The 23,995-nt window shown below is 39.5% G+C and overlaps 3 protein-coding genes across 5 annotated transcripts; 1 reads left to right on the plus strand and 2 right to left on the minus strand.

Moving 5' to 3' along the window:
- Positions 1–57: 57 nt before the first annotated feature.
- On the plus strand, positions 58–11,053 carry terb1 (telomere repeat binding bouquet formation protein 1). 3 transcript variants are annotated; one of them, XM_042411420.1, is made up of 21 exons: positions 58–145; positions 849–959; positions 1,114–1,245; positions 1,626–1,757; positions 1,933–1,993; positions 2,139–2,257; positions 2,550–2,678; positions 2,799–2,951; positions 3,044–3,175; positions 3,356–3,481; positions 4,312–4,454; positions 4,546–4,928; positions 5,026–5,090; positions 5,226–5,291; positions 5,822–6,058; positions 7,059–7,139; positions 7,438–7,485; positions 7,582–7,623; positions 8,700–8,767; positions 10,491–10,646; positions 10,736–11,053. In XM_042411420.1, exons 2-21 carry the CDS (start codon positions 896–898, stop codon positions 10,748–10,750), a joined length of 2,352 nt encoding a protein of 783 aa, XP_042267354.1. In that variant the 5' UTR covers positions 58–145; positions 849–895; the 3' UTR covers positions 10,751–11,053. The 3 variants fall into 3 exon arrangements, with proteins under 3 accessions (XP_042267354.1, XP_042267355.1, XP_042267353.1); XM_042411419.1 differs by lacking the exon at positions 58–145 and adding an exon at positions 188–709; XM_042411421.1 differs by lacking the exons at positions 58–145; positions 8,700–8,767; positions 10,736–11,053 and adding an exon at positions 185–709 and having other exon boundaries at positions 10,491–10,611.
- Positions 11,054–14,267: 3,214 nt separating this feature from the next.
- LOC121897426 (protein TsetseEP-like) lies at positions 14,268–17,380 on the minus strand. Its single transcript, XM_042411915.1, has 2 exons — positions 17,168–17,380; positions 14,268–15,884 (listed from the first exon to the last, which is right to left on the minus strand). The coding sequence occupies exon 2, from the start codon at positions 15,875–15,877 to the stop codon at positions 14,996–14,998; it is 882 nt and encodes a 293-aa protein (XP_042267849.1). The 5' UTR covers positions 15,878–15,884; positions 17,168–17,380; the 3' UTR covers positions 14,268–14,995.
- A 2,468-nt stretch (positions 17,381–19,848) lies between these two features.
- si:ch211-127m7.2 lies at positions 19,849–22,138 on the minus strand. Its single transcript, XM_042411914.1, has 3 exons — positions 21,882–22,138; positions 21,690–21,795; positions 19,849–20,602 (listed from the first exon to the last, which is right to left on the minus strand). Exons 1-3 carry the CDS (start codon positions 21,983–21,985, stop codon positions 20,243–20,245), a joined length of 570 nt encoding a protein of 189 aa, XP_042267848.1. The 5' UTR covers positions 21,986–22,138; the 3' UTR covers positions 19,849–20,242.
- Positions 22,139–23,995: the final 1,857 nt, after the last annotated feature.

Here is a 23,995-nt window from a genome sequence, read left to right on the forward strand (position 1 = left end):
TTTGGGAAAAGGAAGAAAAGTAGGATGAAAAAAATCTAGCATGATTTTAATTAGACAATCTTCGTTTTAGACACCCAACGTTAACACAATGTATGCAAATATAATGTGTCAGTTGTCTACTCTTCAATAAACACAATCAACAACTGTAAGTTAGCTATTTATTTATTCATGCTCTCCCATCCGACGTGACTTGAACGCGACACCCTCTTTGTTTCTATGGTAACATGGGGCGCCAACTTTCCAACGTTTGCGGACGGTTAGCTACAGGTCAATTAGTGTTAATGATACCTGGACGACAAACATAATGGCTAACGTCAGCTAATCTTGTTCAGTAACGTTTGTAGAGTCAGTAAGAGTTAGGAGGCATTCCTATCCTGAGGCAAAAATTAGAAAATTGACTTGACGAAAAATTGCATTTTTAAAGAGTAGCTGATTTAGCCGGAGTTAAGTTAAGCTAGCTAACGTTACATATTTAAGTTAATTAAATTTAGCCTCCGCCAGTTCTGAAAAATAGCAGTCCTTATAATTTTAGAAAAAATGTAATGCTAGATTGGCTAAATGTGGGGTATACGAGATATTGTTGTAATATAAAGTTAGCCAGACTGTAAACTAGCTTAGGTGAGTTTTCACTTGTTAATGGCTTTAAAGCCAATAAGTCATTTCAAGGGTGAAATGGGTGAGACGGTGGTTCGCACCAGCAGCCGTAACAGTAAGTAATACTGATGCTTACTCCGCATCTGCACTATCTGTATTTATGTTTAGAAGGAAGTCCCTAATGTAAATACATTTACAAATGCATGTCTGTCTGGATAACATGCCTAGCTGATTTCATGGTTCTGCTTTCATAGCTATAAGAACAGATCTCAGTTTGCTGCTTGAGTGCCTGAAGTTTCAGATGAAATGCCCAGATTTGCAGAAACAAGCCCTTCTCACCATTCACTCAATCTGTGAAAAGAGAGGTAATGGTTAACCGTCAGTGACAGAAACATACCATTTCCCTGCCCTTAACCATCCCCTACACACATCAACCAATTCTGTAATGCAGCCCCACAGTCATTTTTATTGAGTATAATGCCTTGACTTGATTGTTTCACTTCTCTCTCATCATTTCAGAGGATAATGCAGACCTTCTGAGAGAAATGGGAGGTGTGGCGTTTGTGTATAACCTCTCCAAATCCAGTATTGTTCATTCAGATGTTAAGGAGACTGCACTCTTTACGCTTGGCACTCTAGCAGAGGCCAATGGTAGGTGTGTCGATGTGTATGTCATACAATACAGGGGCAGAGTCTTTGAAGGGTGCAGTCCGAGAAGTTGTGTTCCTTTGCAGCATCTGAAGCCTAGTGTGAGAGCTAAGATGAATTTCCACCTCTTCCCCAAATGAGACTTACAGAGATCAAAACTTATTATGCATTTGGTCAGACCTTTCAAAGTGGGCAAATATTAGTGATAAACTATCTGTAGATTGTCTTTGAATTGAGATGCAGCATGTGTTTTTCACTTGATATGTGTACAACAAACCTGTGTGCAATCATTTGTTATTAATATCACTGCAATGGAAATGCATTTTTTTAAGGTAAATACCAGTTTTACATATTTAATATATTGTCTTTGTTCTTTCTGGTAGTGTACTGCAAACATTCTCTGTGCAGAAAGGAGACATTTGTAGAACTTGCTGGTTGTTTGATGAAAGAAGATACCCCACTGACACAGAAGAGAGTTTCTGTCTATTTGCTGTCTGTGTTGGTAGCCAACAACAGTAAGATCAAAGCTCCTCCACTGACATGAGTTAAAGCTACAGGATCAGCTGTCCCATTTATGTGCATGCTTTTGTGACTTTACATGACATTTTCTATTTTTTCTTTCTATTTAATGTATAATCTTGCTTTTGTTAAGCAGACTTTTGTGGTCCTCATGTGTCTGTGCTATTGCAGGAGCAGGGCAGACTTTAGCCCAAACCACTGACTGCCTGGACATTTTGCTGGACCTCTTCAGGTATTTTAAAATGTTAATTGTCCGTAATATTATGTAGCCAAACCAAGTCTTGCCAAATTCATAGAGCTCTGCAGAAAAAAAATGATTTAAAAAACCCACTCATGTAAGCACATATATCTAAGTTTAACAGCATATACTTTTGCAGGTCCACTTTCCCCCTCTCTACAGAGGCTACTTTGAAAGCAGCTAATGCTACTCAAACCTACCAGCTCTGGGCGTCTGTGTGTAGCGCTCTCTGTGGATGTGTCAACAACCCTCAGAATGGTAATGGCTTTGATGTATTTTTGCCTTGTACCAAGCGATTCAACTTTGCAGTACTGCAGTATACTGTATATTCTCTCTCTCACTCTCTGGCCAACAACTATTTTGGGATACCTGGTTATTAGTAAAAAAGTAGCAGTAGTAGTTGAGTAGTTGTGAAACCCTTACTTTGTACTCGGGATCCTACCATCCTGACAACTACTTTTGGGTCAAATCAAAGAATACTGCATTACATTTATATCTGGATTAACAGCTAAAAAAAAGGTTTTGCTAATGTCTTTCTTTTGTGTTCCAGAGGAGGCTCAGCGTATCTGTGTTGCAGCTTTTCCCATAATAAAAATCTGGCTTCAGCAGATTTCTCTGCCCCACACTGAGGTTTTTCAACCCATATGCTCCTTCATAGCAATGACAGTTGCCAACAACTGTAAGTTTAAGAGGTGGAATTGCTTGTGCCAAACTTGTGATTTTCTATGTTTATTTAAATTATATAAAATGACACTGAAATGCAGATTATTTAGTTCTCATCTGTTATTTGTTTTTACAGCCTGTGTTCAGGAGAGTTTTTCTGCCTTTGGGGGTTTGGAAACTCTCACTCTTACACTGGTTCGTCTAGTTTCTGGGACAGAGACAAGCTTGTTGTCTTGCCAGCTTTCTGTCACAATATGCAAGACTCTGTCAGCTTGCATAACTGATAACCGTGTGTATTGCTCTCACAGACACACACACATGCACATTAACCTTTCAGCTAAACAACTGAACTGTCTCTCCATTCACTACTATTCTTTGTAGCCACTCTTGCTTCAGGTTTGGCTCAGTATGGTGTAGTTTCCCACCTCCTCTCCCTGCTGGCAAGCCCAAACCTTGACCCCAAGGACAGGCCCTCAGTTTTACTCACCTTGGGCCACTGCACCGAGGCCTCTGGTAAGACTATGTTTATATCAATGTTTTTCTTCTAGTGTTGTTTCTCACTTACTTTTGAAACACTTATCAGAGACTTTCATGTACTGCTCTAATTCAGTAGTCTTCCTTCCCTTGAGATTATCGCTTCATCTTTCACTATCCAAGTATTTCTCACAACTGCATGTTTTTTCCTGTCTGCAGAGGACCACCAGTCCCAGCTGGTGCAGTGCGGAGGCCTGCCACTCATCATAACTTTACTCACAGAGGACACAAGTGAGGAGGTTAGGAAGGCTGCTACATTCATATTACAGACCTGCAAACAGGCCAGTAAGTCAAAGCAGTCCTGTTACTATTGTAATACAACTACATTAACACATTGTAACCATCATTGTAGTTTATTATGTAAGATGGACTTGAAGACTGTTGACCATACTCTTAAACTCCATTATTGAGGGTTTTTTCTCATAAAGAGCAACACAGGCAGCCTTCGTGGTATCTGGTGGAAAAAACAACTTTCCAACAGCAACAGATTAGCATATTCTCTTTGAGTATAACATTGTGTTACAATGTCATATCAATGTCAGTTTCAATCTCAAAGATTATTACATTAGTTAACTTCAAAACCATAATGTCATCATCATGGCTTCGAAATCACTCTGCGTTATTTAGCAGTTACTCCATTTACTGATATTCTGAGCAAATGTGAATTTAACTATTGCAACACCATGTTAAATAATTTAAACAAACCTCCTTACTCTTGCAAATTAAATAGAAATAGTGGATAGAAAATATTAAATGGAAACTGCGTTCAGGGTGGCTCAGTGTAGCACTGTGGACTTGAGGCAGCAAAACCCTTTCGTTGTAGTCTACTTAACTTAGTTCAGTACATTTCTTTCCTGAGATGCAAGCAGGCTGAATTTGAGACTCTAAAATGCTCAGAGGTATGATTGTAATCATGTGTAAATGGTAAGCTGGTAGCCAGGCTTTCTATCTGCCTTTTGGCTAATGAATATTTAGATAAACTCCGGCCCATCATCATGAGCTACAGAACCTCAAGAGAGATTAAGTGAATAGAGAAAATGAATGATTAAATTATACGTGGGTTGAATCTAGAGTATGGAGCTCTCGTCATTTGTTGGTTATCTGTGTCTGTGAAGCCATGTCCTTGGGAGTGCCTGGTCTGATAGCGAGACAAGGTGAGGTTGAAAATGTCAAGCCCCTCAAAAACATGGAAAGCTTCAGGAGCTCAGCCAGAGAGTTACTGCGCAGGATTGACCTGCTAGAGAAGAGACAGGCAAAGGTGAGACATGCAGTCACACAAATCACCAAGAGCCTAATCAGCACGTGGCAGTATGACTTATTTTTTGCATTGTGGTTATGTTTATCTTTAGGAGGCTGAGGATGAGCAGAAGGACACACACCCACCAACTTCAACTGAAGGGTTAGGGCAACCATCTCTTCTTCCAGCCTTGCCTCTGACTCTGCAGCAGCATACAGAGAGCTTTAAAACCGCCCCCTCAGCATATAGACAGACCAGCAGTCTTAAGCATGTAGAAGCAGGGGGTGACAACAGTAGTAAACTTCAAACTGTCAGAAACGTGAAAGAGAATGACAGTGAAATAAGGAACATGAGCTCCAATTTAAATGCTCAGGAAGAGAGGGCTAAAACCAGTGGAGGGGGTGTGTGGTGCACAGTGTGTAAGGGTACTAGAGCCCTAAAGACTTCCCATGTATGGTCACTAGAGGGAGGAAGAGAGCCACATACAGCAGACAGGTTAGTGGAGTTTTTCAGTGTTGATTACTTGTTATTTAGATAAGCTCAAATTAAATGATGGCTTTCATAATTAATTTTTCTTTTGTTTTTTGTTTAGTCAACTGTTTAAGCCCCCAGTACCACTGAGGCGCAATGTACCACAAGAAATTAAAGGCACTGAGAGTAAGAGCAGTAAAAAACACAGCTTCATGCCTCTAACACGCTATTATGAACGCCAATGTCTTTGCTTGAATTTTTGCATTCAGTAGATGTGTGGTTTCCCCTGTGTTTATTCAAGTAACATGTTTTTATGTTTAGAGTTACAGGACAGTGACATGAGTGAAGAGGGGGAAGAACACTCACTCTGTCATGTTCGGTGTGCAGGTAGGTGAACATGAAACTGCCCCTCTGTCAAATGCTTTTCATTTTGTGTTATGAAATGGCTGTTGAAAGCCCAAACAAGCACAGATAATACTCTCTTTCAATTTTATTTGAAATGAACTTAATATGAACAATAAACTAGAATTCTTTGCTGTATAGTTTTATGTAGATGTAGGCTGTGGTGGTAGTTTTGGTCCTGAGAATCTTGGTCACTTCTTTTGCCCGTAATTATTTTCCAAGGTGATCGTAGCAGTACATTTTTAAAATCCCCTGTTCCTAAGTCGGACCAGTGCATCACCAAAACAGCTCCAGAGTTAAAACAAAGTTTGCCCAGACATGCAAAGTTATTGTATGAGTCAGTATAATATGTTGTTTTAAGCAAATTTTGTTTTTTCCACTCAAACAAAAAATATCATTCATTAAAATATCATTTATAAACTTTAATGGATCATATAGTTAGATCAATGTAAAGCCATCAGCGTGTTTTCATAAGTTAATTCACTGCAGTTAATCCTCTTCGTTCTCTCCTTCAGGTTGTGTGTTGCCCTTTGAAGAGGTGACCAGTCGCACTTTTGCGACTCTCCTAAGCTCCTGCCATCACAGCTGTGACATGCACACGGTTCTTCAAGAGGCCACAGAACGCTTCAGGACTTGTCACTGCAACCTTCTATTCAAGGGAGAGAACCAGGACAACACTGTAGAGCTGACACACCCAAAACCTAAGAGAGTGTCAGCTGCAGAGCCACAGAGAAGCAGGGAAAACTGGAAGGGTAGGAAACTTCAATGTTTGAAATCAAACTCTTAATCCATCTTTTCAACAGTTGTAGGTCCAGCCTTGCAATCTGATTAGTCAAAGAGTACATTCAAGCCATACTGATAGTCTCAGCATGACAGTCCTCAAAGCATGGACAGGATTATGGATTTGCATCTTAATATAATATCAAAACAACCCACTAACCAAGTAAAATCAATTCCAAAGGCCCAGAACAACCATTAGGCTTACTCACCACAGGTGTTAATTGACTGGTGCTGCTGTCACTTGACCAGTCACTGCAAGTCAGCTTCTATGTATGCCCTCTTTATGTTTTATAAGAAAAACCATTAAATTATTCAAAACTCTGGTTCAGCACAGTGTTGTACATTGGTTAACTCATTTACTCACTTTGCAATGCCCTTTGTATGACTGTAAGAGAACACTGAGTGGTCAAAACCTAAAGGGAACTCACCAAAAAAAGTGGATACAGGAATAGCATTATATGTGTGCAAAGTTCCACATTTTGTTTCCGGGCTCATTATAACCTGGGAAGGCTAGCATTGATTAACCTGTTATTGCAGCATGGGTTACATGACTACTGCATTTGGCAGGAAAATGTAATATGCAAATAATAAAACTAGGGTGTGGGCTACTTTTCAGACTGCCTAATACATGCTATGTCTTAGGTGCTGTGACCTATTGTGATTAACTCATGCATTGAATGATAGCATTAAAAGGTTGTATTTGTAAACTTTGAACTTAATCTTGCATCAGTGCATTGCCACAGTCAAGACAAATGTTAAAACCTTTGGAGTTGATGAAATATAAGAGAAGTTTAAAACAGTAAACATGCATCATGCATGTTGCTGTTGTTCCAAACTGTTTTTATGGAACAATCAATTTTGTTTTCATTATCCATTACTTCAAATTCTTTGCCCTTATAACCTCTGTAAGAATACACATTATTGTCTTTGACTACTGTTATAAAAACTCTGATTTCTACTCCACTGTAAAAGAGGCCTGCCTGACTCCCATGCGTAAAGGAACTGGGCAAGCCAAGAGCTCCCAGCAAGAACACCACTGGAAGAAATACAACAGTAAGGATGATACATTAAGTGAATGTTTATACAGTTCTATAGCATAATCATATCTTAAATGACAATGAAAATGAACCTGCCTAGATATAACAAGGCAACAATAAATCATAAAGCAATATTATGCAATGCAGTAATTCAAGCCAAGCCACAATGCAAGCCAAGTCTATCCATTATCACCGATGATATCATAAAAGGTGTTCCTGAAAACAAAGGGTTTACAGGTATATTCTTTCTGTGCCGACACGCTGACAATATTTGTAAATGTGTAATTTGTCATTTCTACTTCCACCTACCACAGGCATAACTTTGACCCCACTGCACACAGGAGCTAAAATGGAGACATTTGGTATGTATGTGATATTACAGCAGCGACATATCATTTACTGTTTGTTTTCTTTCACATTTGGCGTATTCAACAGCATTGTTACTATCACTCTCTCAGGTTTACGCTTGGCTCCCCTGAACAGGCCTCATCTGCCTCAAGGTAGATATATCAGATATGGTTATTTACAGTAGATTACTTTTAAGTGTGTGTGTGAATGTCATTATTGAGAGCCTGTGGTGGGAGCTGTCCTCGGCAGTGTGTTCTTGGCAGCAGACGAACCAAAGAACAGAAGGAATGTTGAACTGCAGCCAGTGTTCTCACAGTGCAGGCCAGAGCTGGTTCAGAGCAGCACAGCTGTATTAAGCTGTTTCACACTCTGTGTAACACAGTGTGTGTGTGTGTGTGTGTGTGTGTGTGTGTGTGTGTGTGTGTGTGTGTGTGTGTGTGTGTGTGTGAGTGAGTGTCTGTGGGTGTGAATGAGTGAGTGAGGGAGAGAGATTGAAAGGGTGTGTTCCAATGCGTTTGTGCTATAGCAGTGAGATGTGTTGAAAGGAAAAGCATTTTACTCTATTCGATATTATTTCGTATTTTTTGTACTTACCTTACGTGCACTACACTACATGTACTATTTGTTAAAGATACGCACACACATATATACATATATATGTTGCAATATTTGCCACTACCTCCTTTTTCTCTTCCGATTAACTTTGCCCACTGTGTAGCCTAAAAAACTATTGTGTTACAACACAGTTGTGGAGTGCAGTCCAGCATCAACCTTCTTTATGTGCTGTTATGGAGAGATTTCTGTGTCTTTATACTTCTCAGCCAAATGTATTTTCCAGTGCTCACTTTGTGTGAAATACTCAAAGTCCACACTATATTTTTTCTTCCATTGCACCGTAGACATTTTCATTCTTTCTCTGCCCAGTACAGATGTTTTTCCACTTGTTTCTTCTTCCCTCTGTTAAGCTTTTTCTGACTTATTTTTCCCCTATTATTTTATTGACTTGCCTCCTCTTCCTTTATCAGTTGTTCTTCTCTTTCTGCTTTCTCGCTTGTACAGCAGCTGTATTAGCCCTGACAGGTGATGTAATATAGCTCTAATGAGGAGTATGTTTTTTCACTCTGTATATTTAATCTGAGGTCAGTTAATGTCTGTTTGAGTAGTAGAATGAGATGTAAAACCTCACAGACGCACACAAACTCAGACTGTTATCATCTCTCAAATACAGAAGGAAGAGGAGAGAGTAATCATGCACTAGATGAACAGCCAAAGGCTAGCAGAGAGTCTTGTTCCAGTGTAAGAGTTTGAAATAATATTTTCTGTCAAAAATGTATCTGTTGATGTTTACATTGCCTGCAATGTTTTCCCACAGTTTTTTAATGCCATGACAGTATACTGCAGTTCATTGAAGAGGTAAAAAATATTTGAGGAATAAAGGGAAGAAATGTGAAGTGAAGAGTAGCAATGAAATTTGAGAATCAGTTACCAGAAAATGAGTTTCAAATTACCCAATTCTTGAGAGTCATTTAGTTCTGCTTCCTCTTATTACTGCCAGTGCATTTTGCAAACGCTTGCACTGATGCAAAATTGTGAAATCCAAGCCACAAAGAAACAAAATTTGAATATGGGACCATACAATTACAGAACTGGAAAAGAATTTGTTAGCAATGGATGCCATAAGGTATCAGCTTTTTAATACATACTGTAGGTTATTGGTGCAGCATCTCTTCAAGCTAGTACAAATGCAGCCATTACCTAACGTATAAAAAGATAAATGTTTAAGGATTATAGTGGTTTTGCTTGTTTTTGCCAATTATCTCCAAAATGTCAGTTATTTTCAGTGCAATAAAAAAATCAACTCAAACTTTGCTTGAGATAATCTCTTAAAATGAACAACTGGCAGCATTTATTTATTTATTTATGTAGGATCTGAAAACAATATGAATGTGTCTTGAAATGTATTATAAAAAGTTGCTAGTCAGCAGCTGAGTTGTCAGAGTGTCCTCGAACACAACAGCAGGGAGATTTTTAAAAACGTGCAGCTGCTGAGCACTGCAGTAACTACAAAAATAGACATGACACAACATCAGATGTCAAGTTTCTACAAATTGATTTTCATAGTGTACTGAAACAAATTGAAACCAATCGCTGCCTTGAAGGTGGGAAATCAGTTTAAAAATATTTGATATGCCTTTGAGAATGACTGGGAGTAATTAAAGGTTCAGTGTGTAGAATTTAGTGGCATCTAGCGGAACGGACTTGGCAGAAATGGAATATAATATTCATAAGCATGTTTTAGTTAGCGTATAATCACCTGAAAATAATTGTTGTGTTTTCATTACCTTAGAATGAGCCCCTTATATCTACATAGGTAGTGGGTCCCCTTCCACAGAGCCCACCATGTTTCTACAGGAGCCCAGAACAGACAAACCAAACGCTGGCTCTAAAGAGGGCCTTTGGTGTTTTTTGTGAGTTTCGAGGCCACCGCAGGTTCTCCTACACACTTGGAAGAGGAGGGGAGGGGTATTCATTTGGTTGCAATCTCACTGCTAGATGACACTAAAACCTGCACACTGCACCTTTAATGTAATTTGTAGGTAATGGGCTAAAATGTGCAAAACCGCCAGTATGGTCTAGTAACATTATTCACAAAAACAGTACATGTAGTGACGTATGACAGTAGATGGTTTTGAAAAGGAATAACTAAATGAAAAGTGGATGTTTTGCAAGCACATATTTTCCTATCAAGTCCTAATTCATTCTCTGAACTTGTATGCACTTTCTTCCGCTTTATGTAAAATATTTACCACAAGAGTTTGTCCTTTCTTGTCCATACTTAGTAACTTGGCCATGTGTGATTAATATTAAAAAAGAGGGACAACAGGTACTCTAATCATGTCCAGCATGCATCCATGCACCTGTGGTTTCTCCCATTAAGCAAACTCTCTTTCCCATCTGACAGACTGTCTGCTCTTTGCTGAATTTTTTTCTCTTCTGCCTTTCTTGTTATTGTTATTAGCGAAGGAAGCGGAAAGACTTCAGCTGTGAGGAGCTGCATTACCTACTGTGCGGAGTGAAGAAATATGGCTTCTCCTGGAACTCTATCTTGTGGTCATACCCCTTCCAACCTGGACGCACCAATGTTGACCTGGCCAAGAAATACAGGCGGCTAATGGTAAGAAAATAAGGTAGTTGTTTTCTCAAAACTGTCAAATTGCATTGAAATTACCTGCTTGACTGACATGTCTTATTTTTTGCATTTAGAAACGTAAACCCTAGGATGCTGGCTGTGCATAATCCTGGTCCTGAGATCCTGGACCAGCTGTAAATTAACAGCTTTGATTGATCTAAAAGGCCTTTGTTCTACCCAGTTCCACACTGCGTTGATTGTAAAATAATCCAAAGCAGCATACATTACATTAACTTACATGTAATATGTTGTAGTCTTAGTATGTATTTTATATTCACTCCTTTGTACAGAGTTTGCCATGTATTAAAAATAGTTCTGCAGCACTTTTACGTTCTTTGGCAGTTATTGTTGATTGTTTGCTTTTGTTCTATATTAAAACAGGTTTGACTTTCTGTGTCAGTGTCTTCTCTGTACATGTCCTTTAAACAGATTTGTATATGATTTCCTGCAAACAGTCAACTTTTTAGATTTTAAGTTTAGCTGCAAGCAACAGTTGTGAATCATGTCAATGTTCATAGGAGAGAATGCCACTTGGGACCATGTTTGTGGGAGACTAAATCTGGAACTGTTTGGAAGGATAAATTGTGCCAGATTTTGGGTGAATCGGATGTACATCCTTTGAGTAACTGCTGTTGTAAAGTCCTCATTTTGTCATGGCACTACTTACTGATGAATCATCACCACATTGAGCAGAAATTGTTTTGTTTCTGTCACATGTACATCTGCCAGATTTCATTGCAACAGCGCAATCTGTAAATCAATTATGGTGGGAAAAAGGCTCAGTCTCAACCATTTATACTGATTCTGTATATATTTTTAGGTCTGGTCAGATCTGCTGTGCACCAATTTTGATAACACTAGAAACTTTGGAAATATTTGAAAATTGGCATGGCCTGTGTTAACAGATGTGATTTCACCCAGAGTCCGGTAATGTCCAGTTCAGCAGTAATGTGCTACAACATAAAAGTGAGTTATAGAGACACAGACCATGAACTGCAAAGCCCCTAGTTCGAGTCCTGCTGGGCCCTCTGCTGCATCTCTCTACTGGCACTATCTAACAAAGGCATAAGATGCCAACACCCCCCTCCCTCCCTCCCCCACAAAAACATCCAGCTTTTGTATTTGTGTTACTTCCTTGACATATGGGTGTCACAGAGGCAAATACCAAGTTTTGTTTTCTTAGTTTTTCTGCTTTGACCATCAGAGTCCATAGAGAGACAGGAAATCAACAAGGAGAGGAGGGACTCAAGTCCAGCAGTCTTGTTTATTGAGCTGAAAGCCTCTGGTATGACAGGAATCGCAAATAGTGCAAATCATGCTGCTTATCTATTCTCTATGTGCATCATGAAGCAGTTCAGTCTTTTTACAGTATGCTTTACTAAAGGCTAGTTTGACTGAGATCACTGTCTAAAGAGTGCCTCTCCCACTCCAGGGGGACTCATCGCTGTGTTGCCAAAACCATGGGACTTACCCGTTTGCCATGCCCTGAGGCGTAGGCTGTTACAGTTAGGTGTGGCTGGACGAGACAAAATGTTTTCTGGAAGCAAACCTAAATATGATTATGGATTATGGAACTGGAAAAGACATAAGCGGTGCACCACAGTCATCCTCTGACACAGATTATATTGTCTTGTGGAAAAGCAAGTTAAATGGAGTAGTTGTACATCTCCATTATAACGCAGAATATTCTTCCCTTCATTAGGTGGTATTCCTGTCAGATTGGCAAAGCTAATAGTTATTTTTCAGTTTTAGGCAGGCAGAAGTGGTCTCTCATACCAATCCACTGACTGCGTTTGTCAAGATGTTAAGATAGCAATGCAGTGAGGGCAGGGAGAGTGTGGTGGGAGAGGCATGTGAGGAGCAGATTTCTCATGGACTGAAACACAGTCACACTGAAGACTTTTGACCCAGGCCCCCCGAAAACCTCCTTCCTCTGGAAAGAATGTGGCCTCGTCTCTCCCCCTTCTCCTCCCTCCCCTTCTCGTCCTCTCTCCCACAAGACTGTGAGAAGGCACTGTCTCTCTTACATGATCTGTGCTGTGTTGGCTGGAATTTCATTTCTCTATGTATGCGCTGTGTCCCATACATGTTCTGGTATGTTGCTTAAAATGATTTGCAATGGAGAACGCTCGAATTCCTCCAATATGTGCATTAAACAGATCCATGGTCTGCTTTTATCTTTTAGGCCAGCTAAATCACATTCTACATTCCAAGTAATGGCATGGCATCTGAAACTTTGTGGTGTCACAGCTAATGTTAAGTAGCACGCTAACTTGTTATCTTGATCTGCTAATTTACCCTCATTTACATTTCTGAACACCTCAACATATGTAAACTAATCAGTCAAAAAACATGCATGGAGTGCTGCTTGGGTGTAGAAAGGTATTCCTCTAGTGCTGTTCAGTTTAGGGATCCTACTAGTCTAGACTTATTGAAAAGATCTGAGGCACTCAAGGGCAATAAATTTAAAAAGCCTTTAATACTTCATGGCTACTTAGTTATAGTTAAAAACATGCCTACGCATTTCTGCCATTAAGGCCTTCATCAGGGCAAGTACAAAATGGTCGCCTTTAGGCTGCTTCCTATATATGTTGGCAAGTAGTCACGTGATTAATGTAGACAGGTAAAGTCACATGACAGACAGCAGCACAGAAAACCACACATCTAAACATTTACATAATATCAAGGCAAAAAACAGCAATAAACTACATGACACTGTTCAAAGAACCCAGATGCCTAAATCAAAGACAATCTTGCCTCTTTATATTGGTTGTTTTTATACTGGGAGAACAAAGCGCAAACTGAAGGCAAGATTGGCTGAACATAAACATGCTTTAAGAACTAGCAACCCTCAATATGCTCTACATTACAAAGAGGCTTACCACAGCAGCTGCAGCTCTCTAAAGATATCAGGCCGTATAGTAAACTCAATAAGGGGTGGAGACAGATTAAAGAGGCTCTTACAAAGAGAATCGTTTTGGATATATACACTGAAAGCTATACAATACCCCGGTTTGAATGGGGAACTTGACTTCTCTCCTTCTCAGTAATTGTCTTTGATTTAGACATCTGGGTTCTTTAAACAGCATCATGTGCCGTCTTGCTTGTGTGTACTGAAAACTTAAAAATTTGGATTTAAAATTAAAAAAAAAAAAAAATATATATATATATATATATATATATATATATATATATATATATATTTTTTTATATATATATATATATATATAGTTTAGTGCTGTTTTTGTCATGACATTATGTAAATGTTTAAATGTGTGGTTTCCTCTGCTGATCTGTGTCTGTCATATGGCTTTACCTATCTACATTAATCATGTGACTACTACTTTTCCATACTGATCATGTGACTACTCGCCAACATATATACGAAGCAGCCTAAACGTGACCATTTTGTACTTGCGCTGATGAAGGCCTTAATGGCAGAAATGCGTAGGCATGTTTTGAACTATGACTAAGTAGCCTTGAAGTACTAAAGACTTTTTAAATTTGTTACCCTCTTGGGTGCCTCAGATCTTCTCAGTAACTCTTTATGTAAACTAATATTTCTTCTGGTTGAAAAAACAAAACAAACAGAGCATGACCATAACACATGTGGAATATTATTTTTATTTTCACAAGCAAGCCAATAATTAAAAATCATCCTCTGCTTCTGCTAGAGGAACATTGTAAAGTCCAAACATGAGTATGTTGACTCATACATGTTTACTGGACACTTTTGTCCTGCTTTAGAGTGTTATGCGTATCGTGTTTCCATCTTTGGTTGCATTGCTAGTGTCCCTTGCCTGTCTTTTTGTATTAACTTTACACTCACATATCCACTTCAAAAAGCTTAGACTTTCCCCTTTGTACATAATAATCATGAAAATTAAAAAAAAAAATAATTTCACATTTCAATCTTTCTGTATGGGGTTTTAATATAGCAATGGCACTTTTCCTTAAAGAAAATTCTGTTTGGTGAATTTGCATAGAGGAATATCTCTGTTGTCCAACAATGCACTTAAGTACACTAGTAGCCACTGTGCTGTTTAAGTTCCTTTACTCCTCACCCACACACCTTCTGGCTGCATAAAAGTATCAAAAATCATAAATGTATTAATATGTAGTTTAGTGTGGAAACAGACAAGACACTTTGTTCCAGAGTTCATTTTGCACCACAAAAAATATACAGAGTTAAAAGAGAGGAAAGCTTTGCCTTTATCAGGCCACTTAAGTTGAGAGAAAAAACATTGTGTCCATGATTCGTTCATGTGAAGGGCTTAGGGGGGGTTTCACAGAAAATATCCGTTCACTTCTTTCATGAATCCTCTTCCTTGGGCTCACATCAGCTCAGTTGGGGTGCTTATGTCTACGATGGGAGTGTCATCTGGGATCTTGACATCACTGTGAATGAGGTCAGTGACAAGGTCATTTCCTGTCAGCTCTAAGTGCTTTAGGAGTCCACTAACGCTTTCCTCGTTGACATCACTCACAATCTGCTCCAAGTTCCCTGCAGCCTCCGCCTCTATCGGCTCTTCCAGAGATTCTGTTGTTTCTTCAGACTTTTCTGGCTCAAGAGTGGAAATCACCACAGCCTCAGCGCCGTCTTGGAATTCCTCCACAGCTGGGATGTCTGAGGGCTCGTCTGCATTGACTGGGACAGAGATGGGAGTGTCGATAAGTTGGGGAGTTACATCAGGGGCACCCAGGTCGACCAAAGGGGGTGGAGAGATCATTGGCTCAGGGAGAGACTCCTGGGTAAGCATGTCTGCCTCCTGCTCCAGAGCCTCAGCTGGAGCTGGTACTGGCTCAGAGATGGGCTCGGGGACAGCCTCAACATCTACCTGTGGATCTGAGGTTGGTTCTGCAGCAACAGGCTCTGGTTCTGGAGGTGAGGGTGTGCTGACTGAGACCAAAGGCTCAGGTTGAACTGGAGCTGGGGTTTCCTTTGCCTCAGGCTCTGGTTCAGCATCATTCAGTGGGGCTGAAGCAGGGGCCTCTGCCTCTTTACACTCTGATACACATTCTTCAGTGGGTAAACATGCCACTGGTGTAACTTCCTTCCCCACCACCACATCTAGATTCTCTGTCTTAACAGCCTCCTGAGTCGCTGTCATCCCAGAGTCTCCTCCTGGTTGTGTAGTCGCTGGCTCCTCTGCAGTGACAGCAGTTTCAGCACTATTGATTGAGACATTCCGCCTTCTGCTGAACCTGTTTCCCATGATGAACCTGTACAGAATTTCAAAATAAGAAAAAAAAGCTCCACATTTAGAAAGCTTGAACTCTGCATTTTTAGTGCCGCAGATTATTGCAGCTCTAAAAATAAATTCCTGAATCTGGGTAGTATATCCAAAGGTCAGATCAATATTTTAAATTATAATTAGGGATGCACTGATTCCACTTTTTCAGTCCTGATACCAATACTGATACGTGGGCTTTGGGTATCAAACAATACCGAGTACCAATCTGATACCAGTGTTTAATTAATAAAATGTAGCAAATAAACACATAGATATAAATTTACTGAATTTTTATTTATTAAAATAATGGTATCCAATACCCGATCCAGCTATCTGAGTCAGTATTGGACCAATATCCAATATCAGTAATGTATCAGTGCATCTCTACTTATGATAATGTTATTTTAACAAATTCTATTCTTTAAGTGGTTAGAAGTCAGCTTAAACACTGTCACCTCAATATTACATAAAATGCCTGTTGCTGCAGGCACTGTACGTTGTATTGTGTTTTTCTTCCAAATTCATGAATATGCAATGTTCAAAGTAACAGTAACAATAAATAGTGAATAGAGAGACTTCCTTTAAGTCCTCAAGATTTACCAAACTGGTTGACCAAAAATATTCAAGCTTGAGTGTTTTGGTACACTATGTACTCTTGTGCTCATCCCGGACAACATGTGCTACAGTGTGTCTAAAGACTCCGGAGATGATCGTCTCGGTACAGTTTATGTTTATTGGGAGCACAAAGATCAATTAAAGCATTTGTTTGCTTGCTTGCTGTTCATTGCATGCTTATGTCTCAATTTCATGAGAAATCAAATCTGGACGAGTTTAGACATGCGCACTGGAAACGCGTCTACCACTTAGCCTTAATGCTTTACACCCTCCTGAAAGGAAAATTATGTTTCGTGCTTTCCTTTGTTGTTGCTGTTATTGTTTTTTCTAATTATTCTATAAAACAACCACACCTTGTTGCAGCTGTCTTGTCTGACTATCACACCCTGCATACCCGCATCTCATGCTGTCCAAACACATTTTATCACAATAACATGACAAATAACCCAATTAGAATCAAATTCAAAAGTGTCTTTTGTACCAATTGTCATTAATTGCTGGTCAAAGCAAATCGAACAAAGAAACTCTTGCAGAGGACCCCGCCTCCCTCTCGTGCTGAACAAACTGTTAAAACTGTCCAAAGTGCACAGAAGTAAAAATAATTCAGGTTATAACGTGCAGTTCTTAATGGATAACCATAACCAATGTGTAACTAACCTTTTGAATCTTTTTGCGGTGCAGTGAAAGTAGATAAAGTTAGAGCTGGTCTCGACTTGGAGAAGTCCGCACGTCAAAGTGTCTGTGGCAGCGCGCTGCAGCGGAGCACAGCTCTGCGGAGACGCTGCTGCGCGTCGTGCGCGTTCACGTGCGTGCCAAACCCCAGACAACTGCACTTCCTGAAGCTGATTGGCTTCGTTTCTTTTTTTTGCCTCTCAGATAACAAAGGTGAGTAGACAACATATAATTAAACTACAAATTTGTCTTTACTCAGTCAAACTTTACATCCAGCCATGAATCAGTTTATATACTACTTGAAAAACCAGCTAAATCTTCACTGCAGTTTTTAAATGATCACCAATTGACATTTTGAAATTGATTGAAAATGTTTAAATGGTCACTAGACATCTTTAATTAAATCTGGTGATTTAAGTGTTAATCAGTGTATAATTTAAATATCCTAATGATAGATGGAAAGTAAAATGATAGAAAGTAGAAGGATATGAAAGCAAAAATACTGATCTGCTGATGGTTGTACATTAAACCATTGGGGAAGTACTAGTGTGTTATGCTGAGAAGTTGACAACCATCCCATTGAAAGCTGATTCTTGCAGAAATATGCAGAAATATAGAATTTGTAGGCAATTTTGTCAACGAAATGCTTGTTTTCTGTATATATGAACAAACACTATATTCGATTACTTTTCTAAATGGTTTGTATTCATTTCTGTCAATATGAATATTAAATCTATAGGTTTGAGGTCACATGGCCTGACAGGGCTTCAGTTATGGCTGCTCTCTCTCTGAGGAGCCCCACGTGTTGCTCCATTTGGATTTCGATGTTTCTCCTGCTCATCTTCATTCAGATGTTAACCTCCCTGATGGTCTTCAATGGTGTGTTCATCCTCTCCTCCGAAGCCCTCATCGACCCCTCTTACCTCAATGTAACACATCAACATGGTGGTCTATTCTGCTACAGGTGGTACAACTACAGCTGCATCCTCTCAACAATAGTTACCCTTGGCTTATATGTTCCAGTGGTGCTTGTGGCCTTTGCACTGCTGTCCATGCTGTTAGCAGCCTACGCCAAAGACAGAGCAGCACTCTGGGTCAGCATGGCCTGCCAGGCTGCATCAAGCCTACTCATCCTGACTGCTATTATTGCCTTTTTGCTTCTCTATCAGTCGCATGTGAGCTGGGAAGACATGACCCTCTCGTTCTACACCTGTGTGTGCGTGCAGGTTCAGCTAACCATCACAACAGTGCTGACTCGTGTGTCAGGGAGGAGGCTAACATCTGACTGGGAATAGATGGGTCTAAATTTTGTTAAGTTTTCTTGTATATGTTTTCACTTAACAGTAGCCAAATCAAAGAATTATAATAGATAACCCAGACTGTATTTCAGTGTACCTCTCTTTGGTTAAATCTGCTGGAGCATACTGTAGTTGCTCCTGCGTGTTGTAACAGTGTTCTTGAAATCTAGACAAACTGGTTTAAGAAAACAACAGCCATGTAGGTAAATATCTCACTAAAACCCAGAAATATGGTTTGTTTTCTCTGATATGTGCAGCTGTTGGATAGGTGCTTATGAGTTTAAATTGTATAAAAAGCTAGAAGACTAATGGAGTTGGTGCTGACAGCTGGAGTTCACACAAGCAGTTTTTTATACAGCTTGTTCCAAGGACAAAAAACATATTCCAAATGTTTTTGTGTATATTAAAAGAAAGTACATACAAATGACTACTACTTCATCATTTATTAAAGTGGCAAAAGTTAACTAAAATGTCCAGTGAACATAAATTCACATTAGAATAAATATTATGTAATGTGTAAAATGTATGTTCTATGATCTAACAGTTCAATGTCAGTGTAACCGTGTCTAAACAGCAAGAGTGTCAGACGCGTTTTTCACGAGTATGTCACACGCAATAGATACACTCTTACTTTAATCTATGGAGATGTCTGCACTGGCTCCATGCAGGCTAGCATCTCACAGGCGTAACTGTGACCTGAAGCATTCATTTACGCTTCAAGTCCATTTTCCCTATGTTTTATGCATGTCACTACGGTCATGCATATTGGGCTCGGAGACTTCCAACACGCGGATGACCTACGCTCAACACTGCACCTGAACGCCACCAGTGAAGGCACACAGACGGAGCACTTGCTGCTGCTCTGCTGACATGCTGCTCACGCTGTCTAGACACGGGTTAAGGCTTTAACCTGCGGTGTCAACAAGAGAAAACCTGCAGCTGCTTCACTGACCCCGCTTGCTGTAAGGAAATTCCCCTTTTGTTCGCCCTCATGCAAAGAGGCCAGAGGTACAGCTACAGTATAGTGGACAGTGAACTGATAGGAATGTCAGAGAATTGCTCATTAAAACTTGAGCAAACAAAGTGGCTGCCTACACATGTGCTTGAATTTAGGTCTTCTGGTTGAATCACTAAACCTCTGTGAGGATGTAGGCTGTAAAACTACCACAGTTAATGTCAGTGTCACATTCAGTAGCAAAGATTCAGCTTTTACTCACTTCTATCAACCACAAAGTGTCCTGGATTTCTTTTTAAATCTTCCTCTCAAACACTCGTAGTAACATATCTAATCTGAAATCTGAACACAGAACACCATGTTAACTGTGTAAGGATGATTAAATTGCAACATTTTAAAGAACTCATGTTAGCTCAGTGTCCCAGCACAGTTTTAATCAAACAGAAACTGATACATTTGTGATACAGTGGGGTGTAAAAGACATAGCTGAACAGGCTGCAGACTTTGTGATGCCACTATGTAAGATGCTAAATTGAGCTGTCCTACCAAAATGCGGTTTAGATGCCGTCATTTGAACATACACCAGAATATACGCCTCATTTCAGTGCAGGAGCTTTGAAATTTTACATCCAAGTGACATCACAAATTAAAGGGTTGGTTCTCCAGTTTGCAGCTAGTATTGCTTTCACTGTTATGTGAATTCTTAAATTTTGCAGCAGTCCCTTTTAAGTTAAGATTTTCCCTTTGGTGCAAACATTTTGCAAGGCTTAGTGCAAACATTTCAGTGGAATTCAACAGAGTCCATTATCAGGTGAAAAAAATTTCCCGCACAAGCCGAAGGGCATCGTCCTCTACTGCATCTTCAGGCTTCTGCGAGTGCGCCTCTCTTTTCTCAGCCTGCAGTCCAGCACTCACAAGACTGCTGTGATCCTGAGCTGGTCCTGAACTCTGACCCTCAGAGCGCTGATGCTGAGGGATCTCGGTGTATGGCACTGTTTGCACTTCTGTCATGTCCAAGTCTGTTTCTGAAACATACGTTGACTCCTGGTCATCGCCGCAGTCTGAGGACTCCTCCTCTGAAGCCTCTATCACCGGCTTTGTTATTGACTTTGAAGCAGCAGTTTTCACACTCATCTTCACGATGGTGTCTCCTGTCTTGTCTTCAACCTGTGGGGAAAGGGCAGTCACTCAAGTTTTGATCACTGCTATGAGGAATAACATGCATTTTACATCTACAATGAAAAATGGTGTGACATATTATTAAAAGTATACTTTTTTAAAAAAAAAAAAGACCAGTGTGGAAGATTCAGTGTCATCTAGTGTGAGTTTACAGAATTTGCAGCCAACTGAATACCCCTCCCCTCCTCCTCCCCTTCCAAGCGTGTAGGAGAACCTACACACACACTGACTCACAGGTCAGTCTCTAAATGCTCTGCTCATAGAGACTGAGGACAATCTCCCAGGTTTCGTTTTTAAAACCAGTTGGAAACAATTAGAGTTTAAAAAACCCTGCACTGCAGAACCAATCCAAAGTCTTTAGAGCAGCCCTTGGGGCAGTGACATGCAGTTCACTACGGAGACGAATGGGGTGACAGCCTCATTGCTGGTAAGATGTGTTCTTTACAAAATGTAAAGAGAGCTATGATGTCTGGTCTCGCGAGATTAAACCTATGGTGCCTGTGAAACTCGTGAAAAATGTGAAAGGCCCCTCTCTAGAGCCAGTGTTTGGTTTGTCCGTTCTGGGCTACTGTAGACACATGGTAGTCCAACATGGCAGACTTTGTGGAAGAGGACCTGCTCCCTATGTAGATATAAAGGGCTCATTCTAAGGTAATGAAAACACAACAATTCTTATTTTCATGTAATTATACACTGATTAAAACATACTTATATGATATTATATTCCATTTCTGCAAAGTCTGTTCCACTAGATGCCACTAAATTCTACACATTGCACCTTTAACTTATACACTGTACATTTAGGTATACTAGTGAACAAGATGTTTTAAATATCCATGTAGGTGTCAAAAGTTTGTACTAAGATCTAAATGTATTAAGATGTTCCCATGATACATTAACATTACATTTTTAGATACCTGTTTGTATGAGATCAGTCACTTAATTTCCATATATTATGTATTCTTTTGTTACCCCAGTATATCAATAACTGTAAATCAATAGTTGGGTCTTTCAAAGCAGTTTTATCAGTATTGAAAGCTTTTAAAAGGTTAAAAAAGAGAGTAAACAGCGCCACCTTTTGATCAGTGAGGAGAGCAACGTGATCCTCGCGAGCACAGTTGGCCAGATATGAAACAGCAGCTTCAACCAGCTCTTTCTCGTTCATACAGTAGAAAGCAGCCCTGAAAACAAGCAAGTGCGAATCTTATTAACTTATCAACCTTTAACTGAAGCTTAAAATCCAGACTTTCTTTCTAACGTTGACTACCTTGCAGCTTTCCGTTTCCTCCTGGTCTTCAGCGGCTCCTTTTCCTTCACTTTCTCCTCCTTCTTTGACATCCATGGCGGCAGCGCGCGGTGCCTCTCTGACATATTGGCGTTATTTAAACGTGCACAACTGTACCTAAGTCATTTATACGTCTACAATATGGTTATATTGTCCACAATTAACTGCATTGGAAACACCAACAAGAGGCTGCATGGATGTCGTAGGGAAGTGTCGTTTTGTTGTAGTCATGTGACCATGACTGGCTTCTCTTTAGCGCCACTTAGTGGACAAACAGTATATTGCATAATCATAAGGTACCAGCAGGCCATGTTTTAGCAAAAGTAATGTTTTCAATTGAAACATTTCCTCTATTTTATCGGTTCCCTTCTTCTATTTCTTCTTCCTTCACTCTTCTACCTTTTAAAACTAATTTCACACTGTGCCAGTTTTATGATTTTGCACATAGTTCATATTTTGCATGGTTTAAGAAATATGCAGATACCTTCCTGAAGTAAAAGTAATATTACAATGTAAGCTACATATACTCAGTTCCAAGTAAAAAAAAATTGGTAGCCTACATTAATATCAACAAAATAAGTCAAAATCAAAAATATAAATATTCAGAATGGCTCAGTGTTATATTACTAGATTATATTATTATTATTATTGATGCAGCATTTTAATCTAGTAGCTGGTGATGGTAGCACCATGATATAGGTGAAATCTAACTAAATATGCAAAGCAACAAGTAATTAAAGCTCTTAAGTTAAAGGTACAATATTTACATGCAGTTACCTTTCATTAGAACATATACACTTTATTTTATGATATCAACAGGTAACATTTTTGAAGTTGAGTTTGTGACTCATCATTTGGCTCACAGAAACATTTCATCTAAGTGGTTTGAGTGGATTGACAGTATGACACTATAATACTAAACTCAAAAACTCACCTTGTGTCCTCATTGAATGTACTTTAGTTATTATTGAAAGGATAATATTAGGATAATATGAATTTATAGAGCTGATACATTTTAAAAAGGTATGTGGTTAGAAAATGTGTGAACATGTAAAGTTAATATTCAGAAAGTTAAACCCTGATCTCCAAATCTCTCTCTCTCTCTCTATCTCTCTCTGTCCTCACTCACTTCCATCTCATAGAGATGTAACAGCACACTTACATAAACACACACACACACACACTGTACAGTTTGTCGTTGTTGGAATTAATCAGGGTTACAAATGCTGTGCGTTGTAATTAAAACCGTGTTGCAAAGTCTAATCAGCCAAAATCACATCTCTCACCCTGGACTCTCTGTTGTCTCAGATCATCCACATTTGCTGTTAGATGACTCTTCCTTGTGGACATTTTGGTATTTCTTGCTTCTTCCTCACATATTTTGATTGGTGTGTTGAATCTCTTGCATATAAAGCTACATTTTGCTGAAAAGTTAAATTATGGTCATCAACACTGCTTTTTGACCCTTTTACTCCTATTTCTCATGCTGTGATCAGAGAGTAATAGTAGACCTTTACTTAATTGTTGATACACATTCTTCGTATGAGTTGACATAGTGAGGCACTGATGGCTTCTGGCCCTGTGTGCCTTATTCTTACTGGCCAACAGTAAATAATCCCTGTCAGTCTAGTCGTATGACACACTTTTTCTCACTTTTCCCTCTTTTCTCCTCTCTTTCTGTACTTTTCATCAGCCTCTTTCAATCGCTGATGTTCAAAACAACCTTATATCAGACTCTCACTTTCTGTCACTTTGTACCCAAAGCTGCCTGCTCTCACTCAGGCCTTTTAATTATGTTTCTAAAGCCCCTTCCTACAAGTGCTTAGGCCTTGATTGCAAAGGCCAGCTTTGTATATTTGACTAAATTAAAAAGTGGGGGAAAAGGGAGGAGAAAAAAATCTCAATGCAAAGAGCGTGTTAACAGCCAGATGCACGCACAATGTCATTTTCCCTAAAGCTCTCAAGCCCATCGCATTTTAGGAAGTAATCAGAAGACTGAACGGGTGTGAAATAAAAAAATCCTCAAAATCTCTCACCATATTATTATTATTGAAAACAGATGTCAGCAGACACGCATTTTGTTATTTATAGCCTTT

Source organism: Thunnus maccoyii, chromosome 5, assembly GCF_910596095.1.
Source record: "Thunnus maccoyii chromosome 5, fThuMac1.1, whole genome shotgun sequence".
In the NCBI taxonomy this organism is placed as follows: Eukaryota; Metazoa; Chordata; class Actinopteri; order Scombriformes; family Scombridae; genus Thunnus; species Thunnus maccoyii.

Excerpts from the sequence above, each read along its gene's own strand:
- terb1 (XM_042411419.1), top strand. The coding sequence starts at position 637 with ATGGCTTTAAAGCCAATAAGTCATTTCAAGGGTGAAATGGGTGAGACG. Across the intron at positions 1,758-1,932 it reads TGTGTTGGTAGCCAACAACA|GAGCAGGGCAGACTTTAGCC; the intron begins GTAAGATCAAAG and ends GTGCTATTGCAG. Across the intron at positions 4,929-5,025 it reads GAGCCACATACAGCAGACAG|TCAACTGTTTAAGCCCCCAG; the intron begins GTTAGTGGAGTT and ends TTTTTTGTTTAG.
- LOC121897426 (XM_042411915.1), bottom strand. The coding sequence starts at position 15,877 with ATGGGAAACAGGTTCAGCAGAAGGCGGAATGTCTCAATCAATAGTGCT.
- si:ch211-127m7.2 (XM_042411914.1), bottom strand. The coding sequence starts at position 21,985 with ATGTCAGAGAGGCACCGCGCGCTGCCGCCATGGATGTCAAAGAAGGAG. Across the intron at positions 21,796-21,881 it reads AGGAAACGGAAAGCTGCAAG|GGCTGCTTTCTACTGTATGA; the intron begins GTAGTCAACGTT and ends GCTTGTTTTCAG. Across the intron at positions 20,603-21,689 it reads CTCTCCTCACTGATCAAAAG|GTTGAAGACAAGACAGGAGA; the intron begins GTGGCGCTGTTT and ends CTTTCCCCACAG.